The 23,188-nt window shown below is 48.2% G+C and overlaps 1 protein-coding gene across 6 annotated transcripts in view; it reads left to right on the top strand.

Annotated features, from left to right (window-relative positions):
- Window positions 1–23,188, top strand: part of SPEG (striated muscle enriched protein kinase) — a 99,531-nt gene that overhangs the window by 69,520 nt on the left and 6,823 nt on the right. For all 6 annotated transcript variants that reach the window (XM_083726504.1, XM_083726505.1, XM_083726509.1 and 3 more), the window contains 20 exons: window positions 955–1,127; window positions 1,532–1,644; window positions 2,285–2,453; window positions 3,667–3,760; window positions 4,974–5,174; window positions 5,362–5,422; window positions 5,835–5,912; window positions 8,480–8,652; window positions 9,938–9,964; window positions 10,319–10,471; window positions 11,798–11,840; window positions 12,135–12,203; window positions 12,650–14,873; window positions 15,681–15,836; window positions 16,533–16,649; window positions 17,194–17,361; window positions 17,882–18,004; window positions 18,936–19,100; window positions 19,613–20,372; window positions 21,456–21,695. In XM_083726504.1, the coding sequence (XP_083582630.1) occupies window positions 955–1,127; window positions 1,532–1,644; window positions 2,285–2,453; window positions 3,667–3,760; window positions 4,974–5,174; window positions 5,362–5,422; window positions 5,835–5,912; window positions 8,480–8,652; window positions 9,938–9,964; window positions 10,319–10,471; window positions 11,798–11,840; window positions 12,135–12,203; window positions 12,650–14,873; window positions 15,681–15,836; window positions 16,533–16,649; window positions 17,194–17,361; window positions 17,882–18,004; window positions 18,936–19,100; window positions 19,613–20,372; window positions 21,456–21,695 (5,307 nt within the window). The remainder of the gene's footprint in view (window positions 1–954; window positions 1,128–1,531; window positions 1,645–2,284; window positions 2,454–3,666; window positions 3,761–4,973; window positions 5,175–5,361; window positions 5,423–5,834; window positions 5,913–8,479; window positions 8,653–9,937; window positions 9,965–10,318; window positions 10,472–11,797; window positions 11,841–12,134; window positions 12,204–12,649; window positions 14,874–15,680; window positions 15,837–16,532; window positions 16,650–17,193; window positions 17,362–17,881; window positions 18,005–18,935; window positions 19,101–19,612; window positions 20,373–21,455; window positions 21,696–23,188) is intronic.

Here is a 23,188-nt window from a genome sequence, read left to right as displayed (position 1 = left end):
CCCTAGTGGGTCTCTGCAAACACCTGTGCATCTCATGTTCCCACTTTCAGATATACGGCTGAAATATCTTAGGTGGACGCCAAGGATGAAATTGTCACAATTTAAGCAACCTACGGCACTGAGTGGGTTATACAGTGTTTGGCTGAACATTCATTCTCACCATCTTTTAATTTATTGGAATATGCATGAAAAGGAATTATAACACATTTTTTATATTGTATAACTTTAGTTTCAGGTGTGACTCAACAGCTCCTCATGCTGCTAATGTTTATGTTTCAAATTAATCAAAAGAGCTGTGTTATGAGTCACCCCATGAAATATGTCGTGCTTCTCATCAGGAGCTCAGTGTTAAGATTCTGAACAGAAGCAAGAGCTGTGCTCTTAATTGCTGAGGAACCTGGATTTGGTATGAGGCCACAGAGGCAGTTGGCGAGGCAAGGTGACAAGGAACTGCTAGTGGCAAGAGGGGTGCAACACAGGAGGCTCCCTTATGCTGAGTCAGACCGGCAATCCATCTGGTTCAGTGCCTGGTTGTGGATCTCTGACAGGGAACATTCCCAGCCCTACCTGGAGACACCAGGGAATGAACCTGGGACCTTCTGCATGCCAAGCAGATGCTCTACCACGGAACTATGTCTCTTCTCCAAAGTAGTGGGGTTTAAAGGTGGTCTTCTACTAACTCCCATTGTGCAAGTGAAAATCCTTGAGCTCTTAGTAGAATACCACCTTATGGGTCCCACCACTTTGGGGAAGAGACATAGTTCGGTGGTAGAACACCTGCTTGGCATGCCAGCCTGGGAGAACCCCTAGAACAGATAAAGGGTGAGTGTGCAGGGGGAAAGTCCTTTTGTACTAGCAGTAATCCTTGTGCTGCTGGCAGGTGCCTGACTTAGCGCTATGTTGAATACAACCCTGAGCCTCCCATCCCATGCTCTTCTGCCTTGTCCCTGCCAGGTCCGGTGTGGTGCTGAAGGACAGCGATGCCAGCTGGGAGATGAGCATGCCCGATGATGACCAGCACGCCTTGCGATTCTTCCGGGTGGGCAGGGGGGATGTGGGGGAAATGACCTGCGAGGTGAGCAACCAGCATGGATATGACCACTGCTTCATCAGCTTGGAGTTGGCAGGTATGGGATGCCCAGAACCCCTGACATGCTCCAACTTCATCCCCAGTTTTGACTCTCGGCCATGTCTCCGCTGACAACCATGCCCCACATCCTTATATATGGAGTCACAGCCTTGCCCATTGGGATAGAACTTGCCTTTAAGCTCTTCCCAGAATCTGGAAGCAGACTTAGGGCCCACCCAAGCCACAGCCAGGTATCACAAGGGGCAGCAGTCTGCTCTCAGTCCTAGGCTTTCACATAAGCGGATATCACAAGGCCAGAGGAGAAGGTCTTCCCCAGAGGGAGGGAGCAAGATAGGCAGCTTCTTTAGTGAACTAAGCTGGGAAATTTATTTATTTTGGGGTCACTTAGGGAGGGGAGGGGATCTTCCCTTGCTTCAACAGATTGTGTGTTTCTGTCCCCAGAGGCACCCCGCTTTGAATCGATCATGGAAGACATTGACGTTGGGGTGGGCGAGACGCCACAGTTTTCTGTGGTGGTGGAGGGCAAACCCCTCCCGGACATCATGTGGTACAAGGTGAGTGTGGGTCTTGGTCTTGGGGAGGCTGCCTGTGACTGAAGGATGTTCCTAAGCTTCAGTCTATGCATCTACTGTGTCCACCCTGTCAGTGGCTCTCAGTTTGGACTCCTAGGGCCCATGATATCTCAGCCATGGCCTTCTCCTCAGCAGAGCAGATTCCCCTCAATCCTAACCAACTCAAGGGCTTCTTGGCCCGACATGAGATAGTCAGGAGTCTCTGAGTGGCTAGGTGCTTGGAAGCAGGGCATGTGCCTTCTGTCCTTTCATGTGAATAGCCAAGGCCCAATGGTATGGAATTAAGGCCTGCCTGATATTCTCTTCCCCTGCATCTTGAATAGTACAACTAAGTAGAGACACTTGGGTTTGTTCAGAAAGAGAATCAGTTGAGGAAAGGGCCTTGGACAATGAGTCTCAAAGAGAAGCTCGATCCTCTTACAGTTCCTGAAGAAAACTGGGCCTGTAACAGCACAGTAAGAGAAAACCATAAAGGAGATTTCCTCAACCTGTGCTTAGGGATGATGGGAGTTGTAGTCCAAAAACATCCGGAGGGCAACAGGTTGGGGAAGCCTGCCACATGAAATGGTTCCGCCTACCTGATGTTTGCAAGTGGCTTGTCTTGATGAAATATCCCCAATAGGATGAGGTGCTCCTGACGGAAAGCAACCACCTGAGCTTTGTGTACGAGGAGAGCGAATGCTCGCTAGTTGTGCTGAACACTACGGAGCAGGACAGTGGGGTCTACACGTGCATCGCTCGCAACCTGGCTGGAGAAGTGTCTTGCAAGGCCGAGCTAGTTGTCCATGCAGGTATGTAATATTGTGCTAGTCATAAGAGCTGCTGGGCTTTAGTTGGGTGCCAGGACTGCAAAAGCAGTGTTGGCTGTGGGTTAGAATTGCAGCTGGCAATGTTCAAATCTAGAGATGGTGTGTGTGTGCTATCCAACTCAGCATCTTTGAGGTCAGTTGGTGGAGCTGGAGGCTTTAGTACAAGAGGCAGAAGATTCAATTGACTTGACTAGGCAAGGGCAGAAGGCTACGCTTCTCTCATACTGAGAGTAGTCCTGACCAAACCAGAGACTGCCTGCCCATCACAGGAGCTATATTGACCATCACTGCTCTGTTCCAGCCTAAGAACCCTACATGGAACATTGGCAACTGGTTTATACAATCAAACCAGTTTATAAAATCCAGCACAGTATTGTCTACAGAGTTCTAAGCAGGTGTCTTCTCCTGATCTATCTGGGAATGCCAGAAACTGAACCTTGGACCTTTTGCATGTGGAGCACGTACTCTACTGCTGAGCTACAGTGCCCAGTTGGCCACTGTGAGAACAGAGTCCTACCCCAGATGGTCCTTTAGCCTGATCAAGCAGGAGCCTTGTCATGTTCTTACATTCTCAAATGTGCATTTGGAAGCACACCCAGAGTGTGAATGAGGATGCTCATCCCCTCCCCAATGATGTTTAAGCCAGGGATTCACTCATTCAGCTGATCTGCGGTGTGTCCGTGGATTTGAGGTTGAAGATGGGGAATGGTGCACCCATTGCATTAAATAGTGATACTGATTTTTAATTGTATTTGTACTGCTTCTTTTATTTCTCATCTTGTATTTTATTGTATTGAAGTTTGAATTCTATGGAATAACAATATATAAGAAAGACATCATAATTGCTACACGAGGCAGAAAAATGATTAAGTGGCCCAACAAGACGCTCTGAAATTTTCAAGTGGTCCATGGTGAAAAGACCACTAATTTAAACCCAAGTCCATAAGGGAGTCCCTCATAATGGACTTCCTACTAAAGATTTGCACAACCCATAAAGATTTGCACAACCCTTCTTCCTCTCATAATATTGTACCAGTGTGGGCCAATGGGATAAGAGTCAGCTCTACATGAGGATGATGAAGCTTCCCAGGTGAATGGCAAAGGGGGCCAGGAGGAGTCATGGTCTTGTGCTGCTTATGCTTCCCCCCCAATACCCCTGATCTATCACTGCTGCTCCCACTGTTGTTCTCTCTAGCTGTGCCAGATGCTGACGCCGCACGGGCAGAAGAAGCCGCACACACAGCTCGTCGCCTGGCTGAATATTATGATGTCCACGAGGAGATTGGCAGGTGAGGGAGTCCTCAGTTAGAGAAGAGGAGGAAGATAAGGCAGGTTGTACTGGGCCTTCCTCTTGGTGTGAGGTGGCTGAGGCTTGAAGGCTCCTTAAAAAGGAATGGGAAACCTGTGACCATGGAGATGTTGTTGGGCTCCATCAGTCCCAGCCAGCATGGTCAGTGATAGAAACTGGAGTCAAACAACGTCTGCAGGGCCACAGGTCAGTCACCCTGACATGTAAAGGAACAGATGCACTACTTGGCCACAGGAGTTTTGTTGGACTTACAAACACAGGTCCACCCATGGGTTGACCAGGTCTTTCCCCATGGTGCACAGTTTGCTGATCCCTGGGGCTCAGTGCAGTTGTCAGAAGCTCACAAAGTAAGGCAGTGGCAGCATCTTGCTGCTTTTCCACCTTTACTCACATATGGGGATTTAATCTGAATTGATTCTTCCGGGGGAGTGGGGGCAATTACCTCTCACTCCGAGGCACGTAGAAGGATGCAGCAGACACCTGCCTGTACTACCACCTTGTCCCTGAACTGTGGCGAAGCCTCCCGCTTCCAGAAGACTCTGCTGGTGATAGTGGCACAGCCTCAACCCTGGGAGTTTGCTCTGGGATTAGAGCCTTTCACCGAGGCTTCTTGTGTTGCTTTGGTAAAAACCTGTGCTTTACCAGCATTTAATTGATATATTAATTGGAGGCCTCTCCCTTCAGGTTAAGAACAAGTTTTCTAGAGAGGACTAGAAAACAGCAGGGGATGGGCCTGTTCTCTCAAGAACGCCCTCTGCTTCTCCATCACTCCTCCATCCTTACAGGAGAAGTCACTCTGCTATGCCCTCTGACCTCTTTCCTTGACCAGCTGGGCCAAGGTCAAAACAGGATGACCATAACTCAGCAAAACAAGGGGAAGAGCAAGGAATGGATCTGGGTTGTGCCTCATGATGACCTGTGTGGTGTAGTGGTTAAGAGCAGTAGACTCATAATCTGGTGAACCGGGTTCGTGTCTCCGCTCCTCCACATGCAGCTGCTGTGTGACCTTGGGCTAGTCACACTTCTCTGAAGTCTCTCAGCCCCACTCACCTCACAGAGTGTTTGTTGTGGGGGAAGAAGGGAAAGGAGAATGTTAGCCGCTTTGAGACTCCTTAGCATAGTGATAAAGCAGGATATCAAATCCAAATTCCTCCTCCTCTTCCTCTTCTTCTTCTTCTTCTTCTTCTTCTCAGGGGAGCCTTCTCGTACGTGCGGCGAGTGACCCAGAAGAGTTCCGGTTTGGCCTTTGCCGCCAAGTTTATCCCGTGCCGTGCCAAAGCTAAGAAATCAGCACGCCGTGAGCTTGGTATCATAGCTCAGCTGGACCACGAACGCATTGTCTACTTCCATGATGCCTTTGAGAAGAGGAATGCCATCATCATTGTCATGGAGTTGTATCCTCTATTTGGGAGATCTGGTGGTGGTTGGGAGACCCAGTATCCAGGGCAGTAGGCCATTTAAAAAACATATATTTTATTTTTTGGTAATGGTTATGAGGGACTCCTAGGTGGACACTGCTTTTGAGAAGCTGTCAGGGTGGGGCCTCTACTTACATGACATTTCCCTTGACGGACTATACAGCTGCACAGGAGAAGAACTGCTAGAGCGGATTGCGAGGAAGACTTCTGTGAGCGAATCTGAAGTAAGAGCAGGCTGCTGTCATGGGAACAGGCCCCCAAGGCCATCTTATCTTCATTGTCCTGGAAGGGCTTCATTTCTTAGAAAATGTATTAACGCCCCTTTTTCAGCCTGTATGGCTTTCCTATTAGTTTTCATGCAATAATAAAAAAAACACAGCAAAAGAAAACAACTGTATAGCCAGTGAAGCAGCAGGTAAAGTAAAATCATCGAGTTTGAAAATGATTGAAAAGCAATAGATCTTAAAAATAAAAATAAAATCTAGCTAAACAAGTACCAGGGACAAGGACGAGCAAATTTCCATAGCAATGACAAGTTGGTGGTTTGGGCTCGAATCCCGCCTTCTGTGTGTGTCTAATTGGATGTCTCTTTGTTTGACTGTACCTTATGACTGTTGCTGGGTTACTCCCCTGCAGATACGTTGCTACATGCGGCAGGTCCTGGAGGGTGTCAGCTACCTCCACCATCATGGCATCTTGCACCTTGACATTAAGGTGAGTGCACCCTGGGGTGTCCTGCTGTGGTCGGCCTTGGCCCTCATCTATATTCCCTGAGCATTTGGCTCAGCCTGGTTGGGATTCAACTCTTCCTTTGTACGGACTGAAATCATAGGCCCCGTCATACATTTAAAGTACTATGATACCACTTTAAACAGTCATGGCTTCCTTCCCGCATAGAATCCTGGGGAATGTAGTTTGCTAAGGCTGCTCCCCTCACAGAACTACAATTCCTAGAGTAGTTTAACAACCAGTCCTTCCCAAGGAACCTAGTGTGGTGCAGCAAAATTATTATTCCTTATTATTCTTTATTAAATTTATATACTGTACCACCCTTGATCCGCAGGTCTCAGGGGAGTTCACAAGATAAAATTACAAGATAAAAAACACAAAATACATAATCAAAATATCAACAGAAACAGCCGAATAACACACCCCAACATATAAAAACAGTTTAAAATGTTTAATTTAAAAAAAAAAAAATTAAAAAAACAATTAAAAAGCAGTTTTAAAGAACGTAAACAGTACTCTCTGTTGGGCAGCAACAGTGCTTTTTTCAGGCCCCGCCCTAGGCCTGGTGGAGAGAGGCAGGAGCAGGACCCTCAGACTCTCGGCAGGTGTTCCTTCCTTCCTGGGCAGCAGTCCTTTTGTTGTCTGCCAGACCCTGCCCTGACAAGGAATGGCTAAACTAATATGATCTTTGATGCTGTGGAATTAGACTTTGCTCTAGAAATGTGTTGGTGAGAGCTGCTATCCTGCATTGCAGAAACAATTGGAAGCCCTCAGGCTTGTCTCCCTTGCTTTTCAATTCCCTAACTTCCTTGGCTTTCCACCAGATCTCCACTGGGCTAATGAATGGGCTGCAAGGAGGTTCTGGGGAGCTTATGGAGTAAGAACCAGCTTGGGTAGCCAAAGGTGTCACACTGCCTTGTGAGAACAAAAATTCCAAACAACCTGAGGTTGATGGCAGAATCCCCGTTATAATATATGCTTGTTAAATAGAGAGTGATGTTCTCAAGGTACCTGTAATCTATAGTATGTTGTTGTTGTTTTATACCCTGCCTTTTCCCCTGATGGGACTCAAGGCACCTTACAGATTAAAAATTAAAAAATAGGAAAAAATCCTTTAAAAAACAACTAAACATTGATAGATTTTATATATGTGTATAGTTTTAATTCTATTAAAACTACAGTAAGGGTGAGCAGAAGGGGGACTTTGATCTACTAGTAGATTTCTGTGTGACTTGATGTAGATTGGCAAGGATTTCTGACTCCCCAATTGTTCAACAATGACAGCAACAAAATTATTATTGCCATCATTGATTTATCAGTTGCCTTCTGAACAGCTGTCTCAAGACTAAAGATAATTAGAAACAGTTAAAAACACAAAAAAGCAAACACATTTAAAACAAAACTAAAACTGTATAATGTAGACACTTGTGGTAAAGACCCATTTATCCAGCTGGGAAAGCCTGTCTGAACAAAAATGTCTTCAGTTGTTTCCGGAAAGTGCAGATAATGGGTGCCTGTCGCATCCCTCCCTTAATTATACTGCTGAAATGAAGAAAAAAAACAACATTTTCAGAGTGGGAGGATAACCAGGAGTGAATTTTTGTGTGAAAGGATTGTGAGCTCTGTTTTGTTCTCTTACTCAAAACAAATTATTGGGTCTGGTTCTTTTATTCTGAGAAACACATTTGAGATTTTTCAAGAACCATACACTAAAACCACCTAACATGTAAACCAGCACACATAGTTCTTAAATGTACAGAATAGTATACAGAGAACCCCAAACAAGGGAGAAAAGGAAAGAACGAACCCCTCCATCCCCTGTCCAGAATGGGAATAACACCAGGAAGATGACACACCTTGTACACAATCTCACCATTAGGACACATATATCACAAAACAATGAAAGAAAATGGGGGCAGGAGGTATGCACATTCTATGGGACACGATAAGAAATGATGCTGCCCCACCTACGATATCACACTTCACCAAAAGAATTGATGGCAGAGAGGTGACCTGGGCTCTCCGACACTGGAATTATTATGAGGAAAAAAGGAACCTGCCACTTTTTATTTCACCTCTGGCTGGGTGCGTTTTTCAGATAAAGCTTCCTGCCATACCTGGTTGGGCCATCTCTGGAGGGTAGGTTGTGGCTGACTTTTCCGATCTCCATCCATGCAACCTGGAGGAGATGGATGGCGTTGAAAATTTTAATGTGACATGTTGGTACAGTTCTCTGGATTTGTGCAAATCTAAGGGATCAATAAACACACACGCTCCTCCTTTCAGGAGATTGCTGGAAATAGTTACAAGTATGCATGGCATTGAGGAAGTAGTGGACATGAAAAGGGGCTAGAAGACCACAGCATAGCTCACTGGTGTGAATAATGCAATATTGGCTGTAGGGAATCCCCTAGAGAAGGGAATGATTTCTGTAATCTGTGCCTATTGTGGGTGAGAATCTGTCACGTTTCACAGTTGTGAATTATTTTGCTTACCTAGCAGCTTTTTCTCGGGGCACCTCCTTAATACCTCTCCACTTTCCTTTCCCACAGCCTGAAAACTTGCTGCTGGCTGAACCCGGCAGCGATCAGGTGCGGATCTGTGACTTTGGCAATGCCCAAGAGCTGATTCCGGATGAGCTGCAGTACTGCAAGTATGGCACCCCCGAATTTGTGGGCCCCGAGATTGTCAGCCAGAGTCCAGTCTCCGGTGTCACTGATGTTTGGTAAACAGATGCACCTGCACAATATGATGTATGTCTGTGCACACACATCCCTGAAATGAGCACCAGAAAGGAGAAATTAAAAGCTAAAAGGGAATTCCTGAGCTTGAGTATTGGGCAATTTCAGAGAGGAGGAATTACTGGGATAGGCCCTTGCTTAGCCTGTAGTCCAGAAGATTTTTCTGGGACTGTGGGATGCCTATTGGAAGAACAAACTCAATTGGATCTGGGCTTGCAATTGCTGGTTTGCATGGGGCAGAGCCAGCACAAGAGAGGCATCAAGGTTGCTCCCTGTCATGGACTGTGCAGCTTGTTTTGCCTTGACTCTTGCAGATCAGCCCATGCTGTTTCCCCTTAAGGACAGTGCAAAACACTTTTTTGTAGAAGTCTTACTTGGGGAGTGTGAGCATGATGCACTGGCTCATTATTGCCCATTCTACTGTAGTGCATTTGTTTTAACCTTAAGTTGGATCCCGACCTCTTGAAGACCCTTTACAAATCCAAACACAGCAGACCCTAGAATGGCCTGGTGCTCTGGACTCCCTGATCATGGAGCCATACCATTTGCTAGCCAGGGGCTAATCTAATCTATCTATTGTTACATGCACCCCAAGGCTCGAAGCAGTAAGAACTTGGCAGGGGGTTGGACTCGATGGCCCTTGTGGTCTCTTCCAACTCTATGATTCTATGATTCTATGAACTCCAGGGGTGTGTCATAAACTTGATTTCTGAAGGCTTGCTTTTTTTTGTTTTGTAACATATGGTTTATTTTCACATGCATACAGTACATGTTGAACATAGGTGGAGTTTCACAGCATTAAACATACTCCAGCAGATGCTTCTCCCTCATCAGATTAGGGGGGCCACCAGCAACATAGTATTCTTGCAGAGAGCAAAAACAGAGGCATATGAGTTAGCACATTCCACAACTGGGAGAGGGAAGGTAAGCCCCCTTCCCCAAAGGCTCTCTTCTGGCAGAGGGGTCTCTAGCCTTTAGCTCTTGTAGAAACAGATCACTTCTACTTGACCATCTATTTTGCAGAACAAAGCCACCACACCTTATCTGACAACTGCAACAGCCCTTCTATTGTCCAGACCCTAACCTTACAATCACAGAATCATTGAGTTGGAAAGAACCTCAAAGAGCTCAACCCCTGATACCATCATCCCATTTAATCTATCTGTCCTTAAGATCACTAAGTATAGGTACCACCTGGATCATATAACTTAACTCCTCCTAGAGATGTCCTGTCCAAGAACTGAAATTTTGTCTGTTCTTTTTTTACAGGCCTGTGGGAGTAATCACATATCTATGGTAAGTCTCAGGTTGGAGGACTATGCTAGGACTGTTCAGGTTCCTCTCATCTCCCTTGCAGCTCTACCCTATTATGGTAAAGAGAAGGCACAATGAGAAATACCAGGGCTCTTCCTTGTCCTGGAAGCAGATAATTCCACCACTATGCTTTGACATAGCGTTCCCATTCAGCTCTCCAGAGAGCCATGCTCTACTGTCTCCAGGGTGTGAATTATGGCTTGGGGAACCTTGAAAAGCTACCCTGGTAAATTTCCTCACCCCATCACTTCATCCTTGCATGCAAGGGCATGGGAAACCCAGAAAGCTTGTCTCAAGCCTGCAAGCCAATGATTTTCTGACTATTCCCTTTCTCAGTCTCACAGGGATCTCCCCGTTTGTGGGTGAGAACGACAAGACCACACTCATGAACATCCGCAACTACAACGTGGCTTTTGAGGAGAGTATGTTCACAGGACTGACGAGAGAGGCTAAAGGCTTTGTTATCAAAGTACTGGTCAATGATCGCCTGTAAGTAATAGGGTATATTAAGGGTCTCCCTGAGGATTAGATAGAGGCATTTACCTGTGTGGGGTGCAAAGAGGACTCCCCACACACAAACTCCCCACCCCCATGGCAGAGAGAGGGAAAAAACAACTATAATTATTCCTTCTCTGAGAAAGGGAAAGCTATGTGTCCAGAGGCACAGAAAGAAAAGCCACCTTAGAGTTGGGGCCAAAGAGAGTTCCAGGCCTCCCCTACCTGGGTAAGTCACCAGCAGGCTGCCAGGGCTTTGCAGCGAGAAAATATGCTCTAGGGCCCCTCCAGACATCCTTTTTATTGTGTATTGATGATGATTTGTGCTCAGGATGCTCTCAGGATGGCCACACATGATCCTGTGGCTTCCTGCTGAAATCCTGCGACTTTTTATACCACAAGGATTCTGGTATACTTTTGTTCAGCTTTTGTAGCCGTATAGCCTCTAAAGGTGGCAATAATGTGATAGCATTGAGGAAGCATTACAGAAGTCAAAGGAAACCAAAATAAATCTCTAGCAGAGTGCTATTGTGCCAAGAACATATTGCAGAACACACACACAATAAAACAACTGCCCAAAGGGGCCAACACACACTACATCCACTTTAACACACGTTTTGCACTTAGGAAAATTACAGAGAAATGCACTGGAAAGTGTGGGATGAATGAATGGTTAAGGAGATATAAGAACCCCAAACTAGCAAATGACGGTGAACGATCATTGTTGTATAACCTCCCCACAAATTGGAACGAATGCTCAATGAAGACCAGACATGGCATAACCTCTGTCTGTGTAAGCTTTGTGTAAGCAAATCAGGATGACAACTCAGTAAACAGGTTGTCTGAAGGAGCCCAAAGACACACAATGCTTGGGGACACAATGTTTGATTACCCATGTGATCCTCTCACCCTGACTTCCATGTCTACTATAGTAGCAAGCAAGAATAGTGTATTATTTATTGATGTAATGTATTTTAACCCTACCTCTTGGGAAAAAAAGCAAGGTGATTGTGCAAGAGTGATCTCACTCTTTTTAAGCTGTGAGGTTTGTTAGCCGTTCTAGAAAGCAAGGAAATGCTCTCACAGTCCTTTGATTCAAGCCTGGAAAGAAGGAGCATTGGAAGGCAAGTAATAGGAGGAAGCCATTCTGCTTTTGGTGGGAGAGAGGAGAGTGATTGGAGGTGGACTGGAGGAAGCAGAAGGAAAGGAAAAGGACATGCTGAGGAGCAGTGTGTGGAAGTGTGGGCTTTAGCTGCAGCTTTCCTCTACGCTAGCGAATGCTGTATCTACATATTGACTCCTTCTTGTTTTCCTTCCCAGGAGACCCAATGCAGATCAGACCCTGGAACACCCCTGGTTCAAGGTAAGTCCATTTGCTGATGCCTCTTTAGAAAGAGAAGTGGGGCCCATGTTGGGTGGTGATGCCTTTCTCTAGGCAGGAGAAAATCTTGGTAGCTCAAAGTGGGAGAGGTTCCTTCAAGCAAAGGCTTCTGCCACACATGCAGGGAGCAAAAGCAACTCTTTCTAGTTGCCTGAGCCAGAGGCATCTGTTTGGCCACTGTGGGAAACAAGCTGGATTGGATAGGCCTTTGTTTTGACCCAGCTACAGAGCTCTGCTTGTTCTTCTGACCCTGCCTGCTTCCACCCTTCCTTTCAGACATTAGCCAAGGGCAAGAGCATCAGTACAGATCATCTCAAGCTCTTCATATCTCGCCGGAAATGGCAGGTAAACTTAGTATCGGAGACAGGAAACACCTTGGCAGCTGTCAGCGTGCTGGCAATTTATTGATTGGTTGATTTGCGGTTGTGAATTCCCTCCAGCAGCAAAATTAAGGAGGGGGTGGATGGGAAGGTGGACACCATTGTGCAGAAAATGCTGCCGTGAGGCACAAGTGGTGTTTGTGTAATTGTTAGTGTCTGTGTGCGACTGTGTGGGCATATGACCCTGCCAGTTGCTAGATGTGGCCCCTGACAGTTTTCCATGGTGCTCTTCAGATGTTGTTGGTCAACCAACATGTCCAATGGTCAGGGATGATGGGAGCTACAGTCTGACCTCATCAAGAGGGTGGGCAGCCAAGCCTGTGAAATGAGGTGTGGGTGAAACAGAGGCACTCTGGGTCTTTGTTTGAGCTCCATCCCATTCTTCCCTCAGCATGTGCTTTGTTTCCCCAGCGCTCCCAGATCAGCTACAAGTGCAACATGGTGCCACGGCCGATTCCTGAACTCCTAGAGGACACATCCAGCCACTTGTCTATTGCTGTGCCTCGACTCCTCAAGGAGACCTCGGTGTTGTCCTCCTCTTCGGATTCTGATGACCCAGAGGAGTTGCCCTACATTCCCATGCCCCATCAGCCCGAATTTTCCGGCTCCCGCATGTCCCTCACTGAGATCCCAACAGATGATGAGCCTCCCGGCCCTGAGGGGGCTCCAGCAGATGAAGAGGGCACATTGATGGAGTGGCAGGATGATGAGGGGCAGGGAGCTGTGGTGGATCCCAAGAGAAAGGAAGAAGCAGAGCTCTCTTTCAGGAGGCAGAAGGGCACGTTGCCACGGAAGCGTTCCACAGAGGCTGAGGAGCCTGGCTCTTCCGACGAGGAGACTCACGAGGCCCAGAAAAGGCCAGAGTACCCCAGGAAGGCCCTGAAGAAAGGCTCCAGCCTGGATTCCCCAGAAGCATCTGACAAAGCTTCGCGTAAGGGGGAGCTGCGCCGCGGCAGCTCTGCCGACAGCGCCTTGTTGCTTAGTCTTCCCTCGGATGAAGCGGAGCCCCATTCCCGCAAACGCCTGACCAAAGCAGCCTCCATGGAGCTGCCCCGTCGGAGCCCCAGCCCTGGCACGTTGTACCGCAGGAAGGGCGGGCTGCCAGAGGAAGAATACACCCAGCGTCTAGAGGTCATGCGGCAGCGCCTGATGCACGGCAGCCCCGTGGACGGCAAGCTGAGCGGCTTGCGGGGGCCACTGCTGGAGACCCTTGGCCTTGAGAAAAAGGGCTTGAGGCCTCCCAGGCTGGAGAAGCAGCTGTCCCCCGGGCACAAGATGGTGCGCGCAGCCTCCATTGAGACGGCTCCGCAGCACATGCCCCCTGAGGGGCGCCTCCTCCAAAAGAGCAGCTCCTTCAGCCAAGGCGACGGGGAACCTGTCACCCTGCACCGCCGCTCCGGAGCACCGCTGGAAATCCCCTTAGCCCAGGCCGAAGTCCAGAGGCTGAAAGAGACACCGTCCCTCTCCGCTCTGAATGAATCCAGGCCCCACACGCCACACGAGGTTCCCTCCAAGCCGCCTACCCCTGAGGCAGAGGCGGGAACAAAGCCCATCGGCAGGGCTAGCTTGAGGAGACCAACCACCAGGGGACCTGAGGAAAAGGCGTTGGCGAGATTGTCCAAACCTGACGCTCCAGAAGCTGTGAAAGCCATAGGCTCTCCAAGGGAGTCGACAACTTGCACACCCATCTCACCCACCCCAGGCAGCTCGGCCCCCAAGCGTTCGGCCTACGCTGATGTCATGCAGACCCTGGCTGGCGAGTCATCCCAGGTCCCTCACAGGGAGGCCGCAGAACCTTCTGCGGCTGCCTCAGAAGGTATACCTCAAACCTTTCCAGCTGCAACACAGTCCCACCCCACTGCTGCCTTTGCCAAGAAGGCTGCGCAGACCCCCAGCAAGGAACCCTCCCCCCAAGTTCGCTCCTCCAGTGCTGAGCACATCCTGGACATTGACTCGGAAGAGGTCTTTGAGGCCAAATTCAAGCGAGGCAGGGAAGGCTCCCTCAGCAGGGGCCGCAAGCTGCTCTCCAGGTCTGAGGAGCGGCAGCTGGCCAGGCCGCGGGAAGAGGGCATCTACCGGCCAGGGCCTGTGGGTGCCCCACTGGAGCTGTCCAAGTCTGGGGTCTCTCGACACCTGGGCGAGCGCTCTCGTTCTGTGCAGGACCTGCATGAAGTGGAGAAGGAGGGCGGCTTCATCCGCAGGATGTCGATGCGACTCCGACGCACGCCTCCCGTCGAGAGGAGGAAGGCCAAGGAGGAGGAAGGAGGGGGGGCGAGGCTGTCTGGGGGCCTGGCTTCCAAGGACAAAAAGGACTCGGACAGCCAGCAGTCGGAGCCTGGCTCCAGTGAGTCACCCGTCATGGCTGTGCGCAGGAAGATCGGGACCACCATGGGGCGCCTCTCCACGCATCTGCGCAGCCACTCACAACGTGGCGAAGAAGACCAGGCAGCTGCTGCTGGTGGCGACCGTATCAGGCAGCCTGAGAAGAAAGCTCCTTTCCTCTCTCACCTGCGCCGTGCAACTTCAGAGGGGGAAAACCTGCGTCAAGTGGGTATCCCGCAGAACCAGCTGGCAGCCCAGTCTGCAAGTGTCCCTTCCACAGAGTCCTTCCAGTCTGACACATCCACAGGCAGCGGTGAGCAATGGTCTACAACCATTTCCCACCTGGGAAAGCGGGTGTGTGTGTTATGGTTGATGTTTCTCCATTGAGGGAGCATGGCTCCTCTGTGCATGTTTAAAGGCATCCTTTATAAGTGCTGTATGACTTTTAATGTGGGGGAGGGAGTGAGGCTTACAAATTGTAGTTCCACCAACTTGTTGGCCACTTTTTTGGTTGTGGTACAAGTTCCAGGAAAATGCTGGAGGAACTAGGGATCAAGGAAGAGAGAGAAAAGAGAGAACAATAAGTTGGATATTTTAGAGGATGCTAACACAGCTGAGGTGGAAGAGTATGTGTGATCTGAGAGTGACTAATCCTGCTCTGAGCACACCACACATCCAGTAGAAGCTTCTTCTTCTTTGACGATCCCTCATAGCCGAGTAAGATTGTCTTCCATAAACAGTTTTAACAATGAGTCTGTAAGTGACTGTGGAGGCCAATTCTGGACCCACACATCCTTCCACAGTGAGGACATTGGTTTCCGGGTGGGAGTTGATCACGGTGTGGATTTGCCAAGCGTGCCTTCCTCCTAGCATGTTTCTCCCTTACGTCCTGAGTTTGAGTGTCTACAAAGCCCGTGACACCTTTGGTAAAGGCTGTTCTCCAACTGGAGCGCTTGCAAGCCAGTGTTTCCCAGTTGTCAGTGTTTATACTACATTTTTAAAGATTTGCCTTGAGACAGTCTTTAAAGCAAGCACTGCGTCAATCAGGCCCCCCAACCATTTCCCAGGATTCTCTTGGCTTGCGCAAGAAAGAGCCCACCCATATCTGTCATTTTCACAGGTCCTGGTGAAAGCCAGCGGCGCGGTTCTCGCTGGGAACGCTGGAGCTTGTCCAGATCCAAGAAAGACAAGGTTGCTTCACAGCCCAACATTCCTGCCAGCCTGAGAGGGGACGGTGTTGTCATTATGAGCCAACCCTATGTGCTCAGCGAGTCAGGTATGCCCATAAAGAAGTGTGGGGCTGCCATTGAGATAAATTCAGCCTGGTGTGGCTGGCCAGTGGAAGCCAGAGTTGCTCTCACCTATTCAGCTGTGCTAGAAAGTTCCAGCCGCTGGGGCAATTAGAGCAGGCCGTTCTAGGGAAACGTGATGGCAAAGGACTGAACTTGTATCTTCTCCACTCCACTCCACTATAGGGCAGGGGTGGGAAACCTTTTTCAGTCGGAGGGCCACATTCCCACGTGGGCCGCTTGTCAGTGGTGGGCACAGCCAGGCGCAAAACGGAGTGGAAGAGGTGGGACTCCTTAGAGCAGGCCAAATTCCAGTCATGCAAAAGTCAGAGGTTACTCCTCACACCTCTAAATGACCAGGCAAGCAAGAGGCATTATTACCATTCAGGGACACATTCCAGCTAGGCAAAAACACTCAAGGAAACCATGGAGCAGGACCAGTGAGGGGTGGAGCGTGGGAAAAGGGGGTGGGGCCTATGGAGAGAGGCATTGTAGAATTCTGAGGGCCAGGCAGAGAGTCCTGTGGAGCTGCAATTGGCCCCCAGACCTGGGGTTTCCCCAACCCTGTTACAGGGGATCATTTCTATGCTGGGGGTGGAATTCTTGCCAAGCCTTTTAGCACCATCTATGCGGTACTTGTAAGCAGCCTCGGATTTACCCCTTTTATTCTTTGTCCAACGCAGACTTCCCTCCAGTTTTCCACATAAAATTGAAGGACCAGGTACTGCTGGAGGGAGAGGCAGTGCAGCTCTGCTGCCTTCCTGCAGCCAGCCCTGCCCCTCGCATACTTTGGATGAAAGGTAAGCATTGTGTCACAAGGAGCGTGTGTGTCTGCATGTTGGGGCTGGAAGAAGCAATATAGCTTCTTGACTCTCAAGATCAGAAAGGTGGAGCCTGATACCTGCCGAGTTGTTTCCCAGTGTGTGATTCCTAACAGTTATCTTACCAGACAGCCATGATGCAATGCCACCCAAGGCAGATTCAGCCACAGAGCTAGGAGAGGTCAAGCCCAGAACTGAGCTGCCATTTGGGCGTTCGTGCAGACAGACCTAGCTGTATACCCCTGCATCACCATGATGCAAATTGCGTATCCTTGCACTGGTTGCCATCCAAATGGTTACATTCTCTTGGAACTCAGAAGTGCCGAACTCTGTTGGGATAGGGACCCCTCGGGTTCAGCCAGGAAAAGAGGTGCTCCGACTTTTGATGAAGCTCACATGACTGAGTATGAACTCTGTGGCAAAGATGCATTACAGCACAAGCTACAGGAGGAGGATGTAAGGCAGTGTGCGATATTGATATACCTAGAGTGGTTGTATGGATCGGTTTTCTTGTCCTCTGCAGATAAGAACACCCTGGTATCAGAGGGTGTTCTCAACATTGTGGCATGTAAAGATGGCCGCCAGCTGCTCACCATCTCCAAAGTCTCCAAGAAGGATGCAGGCTTGTATGAATGCAATGCTACCAATGCGCTGGGCACTGCCACCAGTTCCTGCACCCTGGCTGTAGCAAGTAAGGATAGAAGAAGAGTGTCCTGAGGTTCCCCAACCAAACATCTATGAGCCTGTTGTGGCAATATATCTCATGTAGCAATGGAAGAGAAATATGATTCAGTGTGCATTGACAACCAAATCTATCAAATTCACCTATTCTGAAACAGCTCTCCCTTTACATTCCCACACTCATCTGAATTCTGAAATGCAGTTCTCCAAGCAAATAATGTTTACAAAAATGCATGTATTATAGGAATATATGCATAAAAATGAAGATATTTGTGTAAATATGTGTACCTTAGTTAAAATAAATGCATGCAGAAATTTATCAGGAGAGATTTGTACTAAAATGATGGTACATGAGGTTTTTTTAAAAAAATACACAAATTCCTGCAAAATGTGGAGAATTGAATTTAAGACTGGGGAAAAAATAGAAACTGTGAGAAATGAAATCGACAGATCCTTCCATTCCATATCTCATAGGTTACTATCTCATGCTTTTCCATTCATTTCTCTTTTCTCAAACCTGTTCCTAACAGAGATTCCTGGGAGACCAGGCACCCCAGAAATCCCCCAGAAGTACAGGAACACAGTCCTGGTGCTATGGAGGCCAGCAGATACTCAGGCACCCTGCACGTACACGCTGGAACGAAAGATGGATGGTATGAACTGGTGGGATGTGGAAAATATTGCCAGCTGCTTTCTGCCCTTTCCTTTGCAGAGACTCTAGTTGTCACATGCATTCCCCTGGTTCTTTGTGGACCTTCTGGGGCTCCATATCCACCACCTCCATGTTCGCATGTGCAGAATTTTTTATTCTTCTAATAAGGCTACAGTGCAACTCGCAGTCATCTTCTCATTACTACTCCTTTAGTTGCCTGCCCAGTCCCAAACAGCTGGTGGTACATCAATACCAAAAAGTCTCCCTTCCCCATCCTCTTGCATTATATGCAGTTCAGTTACAGATTCAGCCCAAATATGAGGACAAGATGCGGAGTTCATCACCTTTCTGTAGAGATGGGTGTTTTCAAGACTAGATTCAATCTTCATGCAAGGCACAACCTCTTCCAGTGAGCCCCCCCCTCCCCGAGGCAATATCCAGCCACTGTCACACGTTTTGGTAACATGATCCAGATTAGCAGATATGGTGCACACCCTACATGAAGCTGATTCCAGAAAAGGTTCAGAAATTTCAGCTGGTGCAGAATTCAGTAGCTAGGATGGTGCTTATCAGAGCATATGACTCCAATATTGTACATTGGCTAACTGTTCCCAATTCAAAATCCTGGTCATGACTACAAAGCCCCAAAACAGTTTGGGACCAAGCTATTTACAGTCCTGTCTCATTTGCATTCTTCCCCATGCTTTGTGGAGCTCCCTTCCCTTTAAGATCTAATCAACCCTCTCTTTACCTGCATTTCAGTCTGATGCCAAATCTTTTTTTCTTGCACTGCGTTTTCATTTTGATTTTTTCCCCGCATTCTGTGGTTTTATTTTTTAGTTTCTGGTTTTTAGCATTGGTTTTGTTTGGTCTTTAATGTGTTATATTTACTGCATATAGCTTTAATTCATGTATTTCTTCCCCCGCCCCAGGAGAGCATGAGTGGAAGTTGGTCAGTTCAGGCATCGCTGACTGCTACTTCAACGTGACAGATCTCCCCGTTGCGAGCATGGTCAAGTTTCGTGTTGCCTGTGCCAACAAGGCCGGACAAGGCCCCTACAGCAACCCCTCAGGGAAGGTCTTCATTGAGGGTGCAGGTGAGGACAAGGGAGGTGCTCTTAGTCCTGACAGTCTGAACCAACCAATAGGTTGCCGTGGCTGTGTACACACTATACATTGAAAATACATTCCCACCACTACCAGGAAACCTAGGAGCTGTTGTTTACCCCTCCAGGTCCTTTAACAAATTACAGTTCCCAAGATTATTGAGGGGGGGGGGATTTGTTTCAGATATATGGTGTGCTTCAAAAACTGAATGGTGTGTATGCAGCCATTGTGCTTGCAAGTACTCCACAAGCCATGTCCTAAATTCTGGCTGCAAGCCCACCTCATGGTGTCAAGGTGCAGCTGCCCTCAGTAGGGAGGATATTTCTTTTATTGAGCTGGCTCTGCTATAGTTGGCATTCCCACTGTTTGATAGCTGAGAGGGGTTCCCTCTATAGATTTGGTGGTGGCTGAGAGGGGTTCCCTATATGGATTTTCCCTTGCCTTCTGAAAAGAGGCAGGCCCTCCACTTTTGAGCCTAAATCAGCCTCTTCTCCTCTCCCAGAACCCAAGACTGCCTTCTCAGCTCTCACTGCCAAAAAGAGTACAACTGCCGCGGAGAAAGCCGCTTTCACCAGATCCACCCAGACCCTCACTGACCAGTCTCCCCAACCTGTGCGCAAAAATACAGGTCCCCTGCCGTCCTCCCCTCCCAGGAAGCACAAGGGGGCAGTGCCGGCACAAGGGGGAAAGGCTCCTGCTGCCCCCAAAGTGACTCAACCTGAGGAAAAGCCTCTGGCCACGGTGAAGGCCAAGCTCCCAATTGCGGCCCTGGTTCCATCCTCCAAGGAGGCCTCGTCTTCCGAACCTCCAGCTGTTGCGCCATCCACCTCTCCAGAGCCAGACTCGAAGCCTTCCAGAACAGCATCTTCTCTCAGCACCCACAGTGCCTCAGTGCCCACCAGGGTCTCGCCTGCTGCGGCATCCTCCCCTGGCTCTTCCGTCTCCAAGTTTTCGCCCATCTCTCCTGCCTTACCAACTCCCGCGGCAGACTCGCCAGTGACCGTCTCCCCGAAAGCTGTTCCCTATATGGCCACCTCTTTTATCTCCATCCCACCAAGGGAGCCCAGCACAACGGAAGGTGCACGCAGCCAGCCAGTTACCCCCAGCCCAGAAGAGGGGCCTTCTCACACTCGCTTTCTGAGCCGCAGCACTACCCCTGGGAGTGGGGCTCAAAGCAGGCTCACTTCAACTTCCAAGGATGAGTCGTCATTGCGGCAAGGGGTCCCTCAAAAACCCTACACCTTTTTGGATGAGAAAGCAAGGTAAGAGATCTTTCATAGGGACATAGGAAGCTGACAGCCCGGTGCAGGAAGTGGTCATTCTGGTCCACTATTTTCTAGCTGTTGGTGCTCCAGGTTCAAAGGAGAAAACCTTGTTCCCTGCCCTGCACCTGGATATGTCAGGGTCTGAACCTGAGACCTTCTCCTAGATAGCGTGCAAAGCAGCACAGAATGATGCCTCCCTCTAGTCCATTTCTGGACCAGGAATTTCTCAGCATTGGATGCAGCAACTGACCTTCTCTGATCCTGGATGTAACCAAGGCCTCTCATGTTGTGGCCATAGCATTAGCAGCCTCCCTTGCCCCCGTCTGCTGCCCTCCTTCTCCTCTGTGCCCAAGCAATGCTAAACCCCCTTCCATTCCATTATGGTACATTTCAGTCATGTACTTGACTCTCCGACTCTCATCTCCACAGGCCCAATCACACAACCATGTTTATTGCATGAAAGTGGCAAGAATCATATGGCAGCGGTTTCATTTCAACTAAGCCGATGGAGATTAAACTTGTCACACAAATTCAAGAGCTCTTTCTACGCATTATGCAGTTTAAAGTAGTAGACCAAAGTGGTGGAATTCTGGATTGCACTACTTCATACTGCTGTGCCTGGGAAACACATATCTTTGAATGTTCCCTCCAGTGCTTTTAAAAAACCTTATATGTACTAAACTATCTTATCAGAAACATTTAGTTATAAACTCTCTTCTTAATGTTCTTGCTTACTACATGCAATGAACTTGTTACAAGATGGAGCATTCAAAAATGTGACCCCTTCGCAGCTGTGATCTGGAGTGGTACTGTCCAAAACTGTACTATCACAGTCTTATAGTCTCACTCTGTAAAGCAGATGGGGAACCTCCAGCCCACAAGTGCATCTTGGCCCACTCTGTCTCAGCCAATCTTGGGTGATTTAACTATATGAAAACTGTTGTCATATCCATTGAACTCTGTGGTTGCATATGCAGTGCTGTGTAACAGAAGCTATGTACACTGTGCCTTAGCTTTTGTTAGGCAGGTCTAGCAAGCGTCCAGACATGCACTTAGCATGCTCCATGTATATATGTGCAGGGGCCGGTTTGGAGTGATTCGGGAATGTAAGGAGAATGCCACGGGCAAGCGATTCATGGCCAAGATTGTGCCCTATGAAACGGAAGGCAAGCAGAACGTCCTGCAGGAATACGAGATCCTAAAGGGCCTGCACCACGATCGCATCATGACTCTGCACGAGGCCTACATCACCCCCCGCTATCTGGTGCTGATAGCTGAACACTGCCCTGGGAAGGAGATCCTCTACCACTTTGTTGACAGGTTTGTTGCGGGATAGGTTGGGAGGCAGGAGGGGGTTAGGGGTGGGACTCCAGGATGTTAAGAAGAGAAGCTCTGTGTCCGAGAGGGCCAAGCATTGGGCCACAGAGGGGTTTGGCTAACTAGCAAGGTAACAGAGAGTTGCAAACATAAAAACCAGGATGAGACAGTAGTGTTGGTCTAGTCACACACAATGGGGGCATGAATCAGTTTGTGGGCCTGAATCAGTTTTAGTTGACCAGAAAATCCATGGCAGAGGTGATAACTGGACCTATTCACAACAGGGCAATTGAAGAAGGCAAACTGTGCCACTGAGTCAGAATAGTAGAGCTGAAGGGAAATAAAAGTAACACAGTGCAGATACCTCCACTCGACCCAAACATTTGAACCTATTCCTTGTCATCTTCTGCTTTATAATCTGGAACAGCAAGAGGCAAGTAAATTATGCTATGCTTTAAGACACTGCAGGACACCTTTAGTAAAATACACCTGGATGGTTCAAGGAAGGGCCTGGCTTGAATGAAGAGTACTCAGTGACTGAGGACCATATTAAACACATTATACCGGTAGTTAGTGACTGAGGACCACATTATACAGAGGAATTTTTTTCTGCAATCTTACTTCTGTGAATATGTAAAAGATAAATGGATATAAACCTTTCCTGCACTTTGATGTTCATGAGATTGACATGAGCGGATTCCTGTGAATGTGCAACTTGATGGGCTTACAGTCATTAGTTGTTAACCCTTGCCTCTCCTATTCCTCTTGTGGCTGAAATGCATAGTATATGTTCCTTGAGGCAAAGACCTTTTTTGTTGTTGCTTTGCATAAGAAAAGGGGTGAGGGATTCATGGTCCTCCAGATGCTGTTGAATTCTGCCTCTCATCAGCACAGCCAATGGCTGAGTTGGTGAGAGTTGGGAGTCCCAAAAACATCTAGAGGGCCACTGATTCCCCACCCCTGCTACAAAGCACCATGTCAATTGATGGCACTGCCAACATGATCATATACTGGCAGCAACTTCAGATCTCTGAGTACCAGTCCTCATGTAGCCAAAACAGTGCCACCCATGTACAAAAGGCTCAGGGAAGCCCCAAGGTTGGCAAAAGTACAAAACATTTGTGGGGGTGGGGAGACCTAATAGCCCAATAAGAACTGAACGTGCTCAGTGGGCATAGAATGCAGACTGATGGGTAGAAATGGAATGCAGTATTCTGACAGGAGATAATGTATTTTGTCACGTCCCACATGTATAAATAATAGTATACTAATTAGTAGTATAACATGATGATAATAATGATAATAACAAATTATTATTATTATTATGTCATTGGATCATAAGTGGCTTTCTGTTGTGCAACTGATACTCCTTGCAACACTTTTAATAGGAATTTCTTTTTTCAGATGAGTCTGTATAGAGCACAGGTTTCCAGAGCCTCTTATTTTAATTTTAATGCATTTGGCAGCCAAAATGTCTCTGTCTCTGTCCTGGATCT

Source organism: Podarcis gaigeae (genome assembly GCF_964106915.1).
Source record: "Podarcis gaigeae genome assembly, chromosome: 1".
NCBI classification, from domain to species: Eukaryota; Metazoa; Chordata; class Lepidosauria; order Squamata; family Lacertidae; genus Podarcis; species Podarcis gaigeae.
The sequence above is the reverse complement of the archived record's forward strand: the minus strand, read 5'-3'. Positions and strand labels throughout refer to the sequence as shown.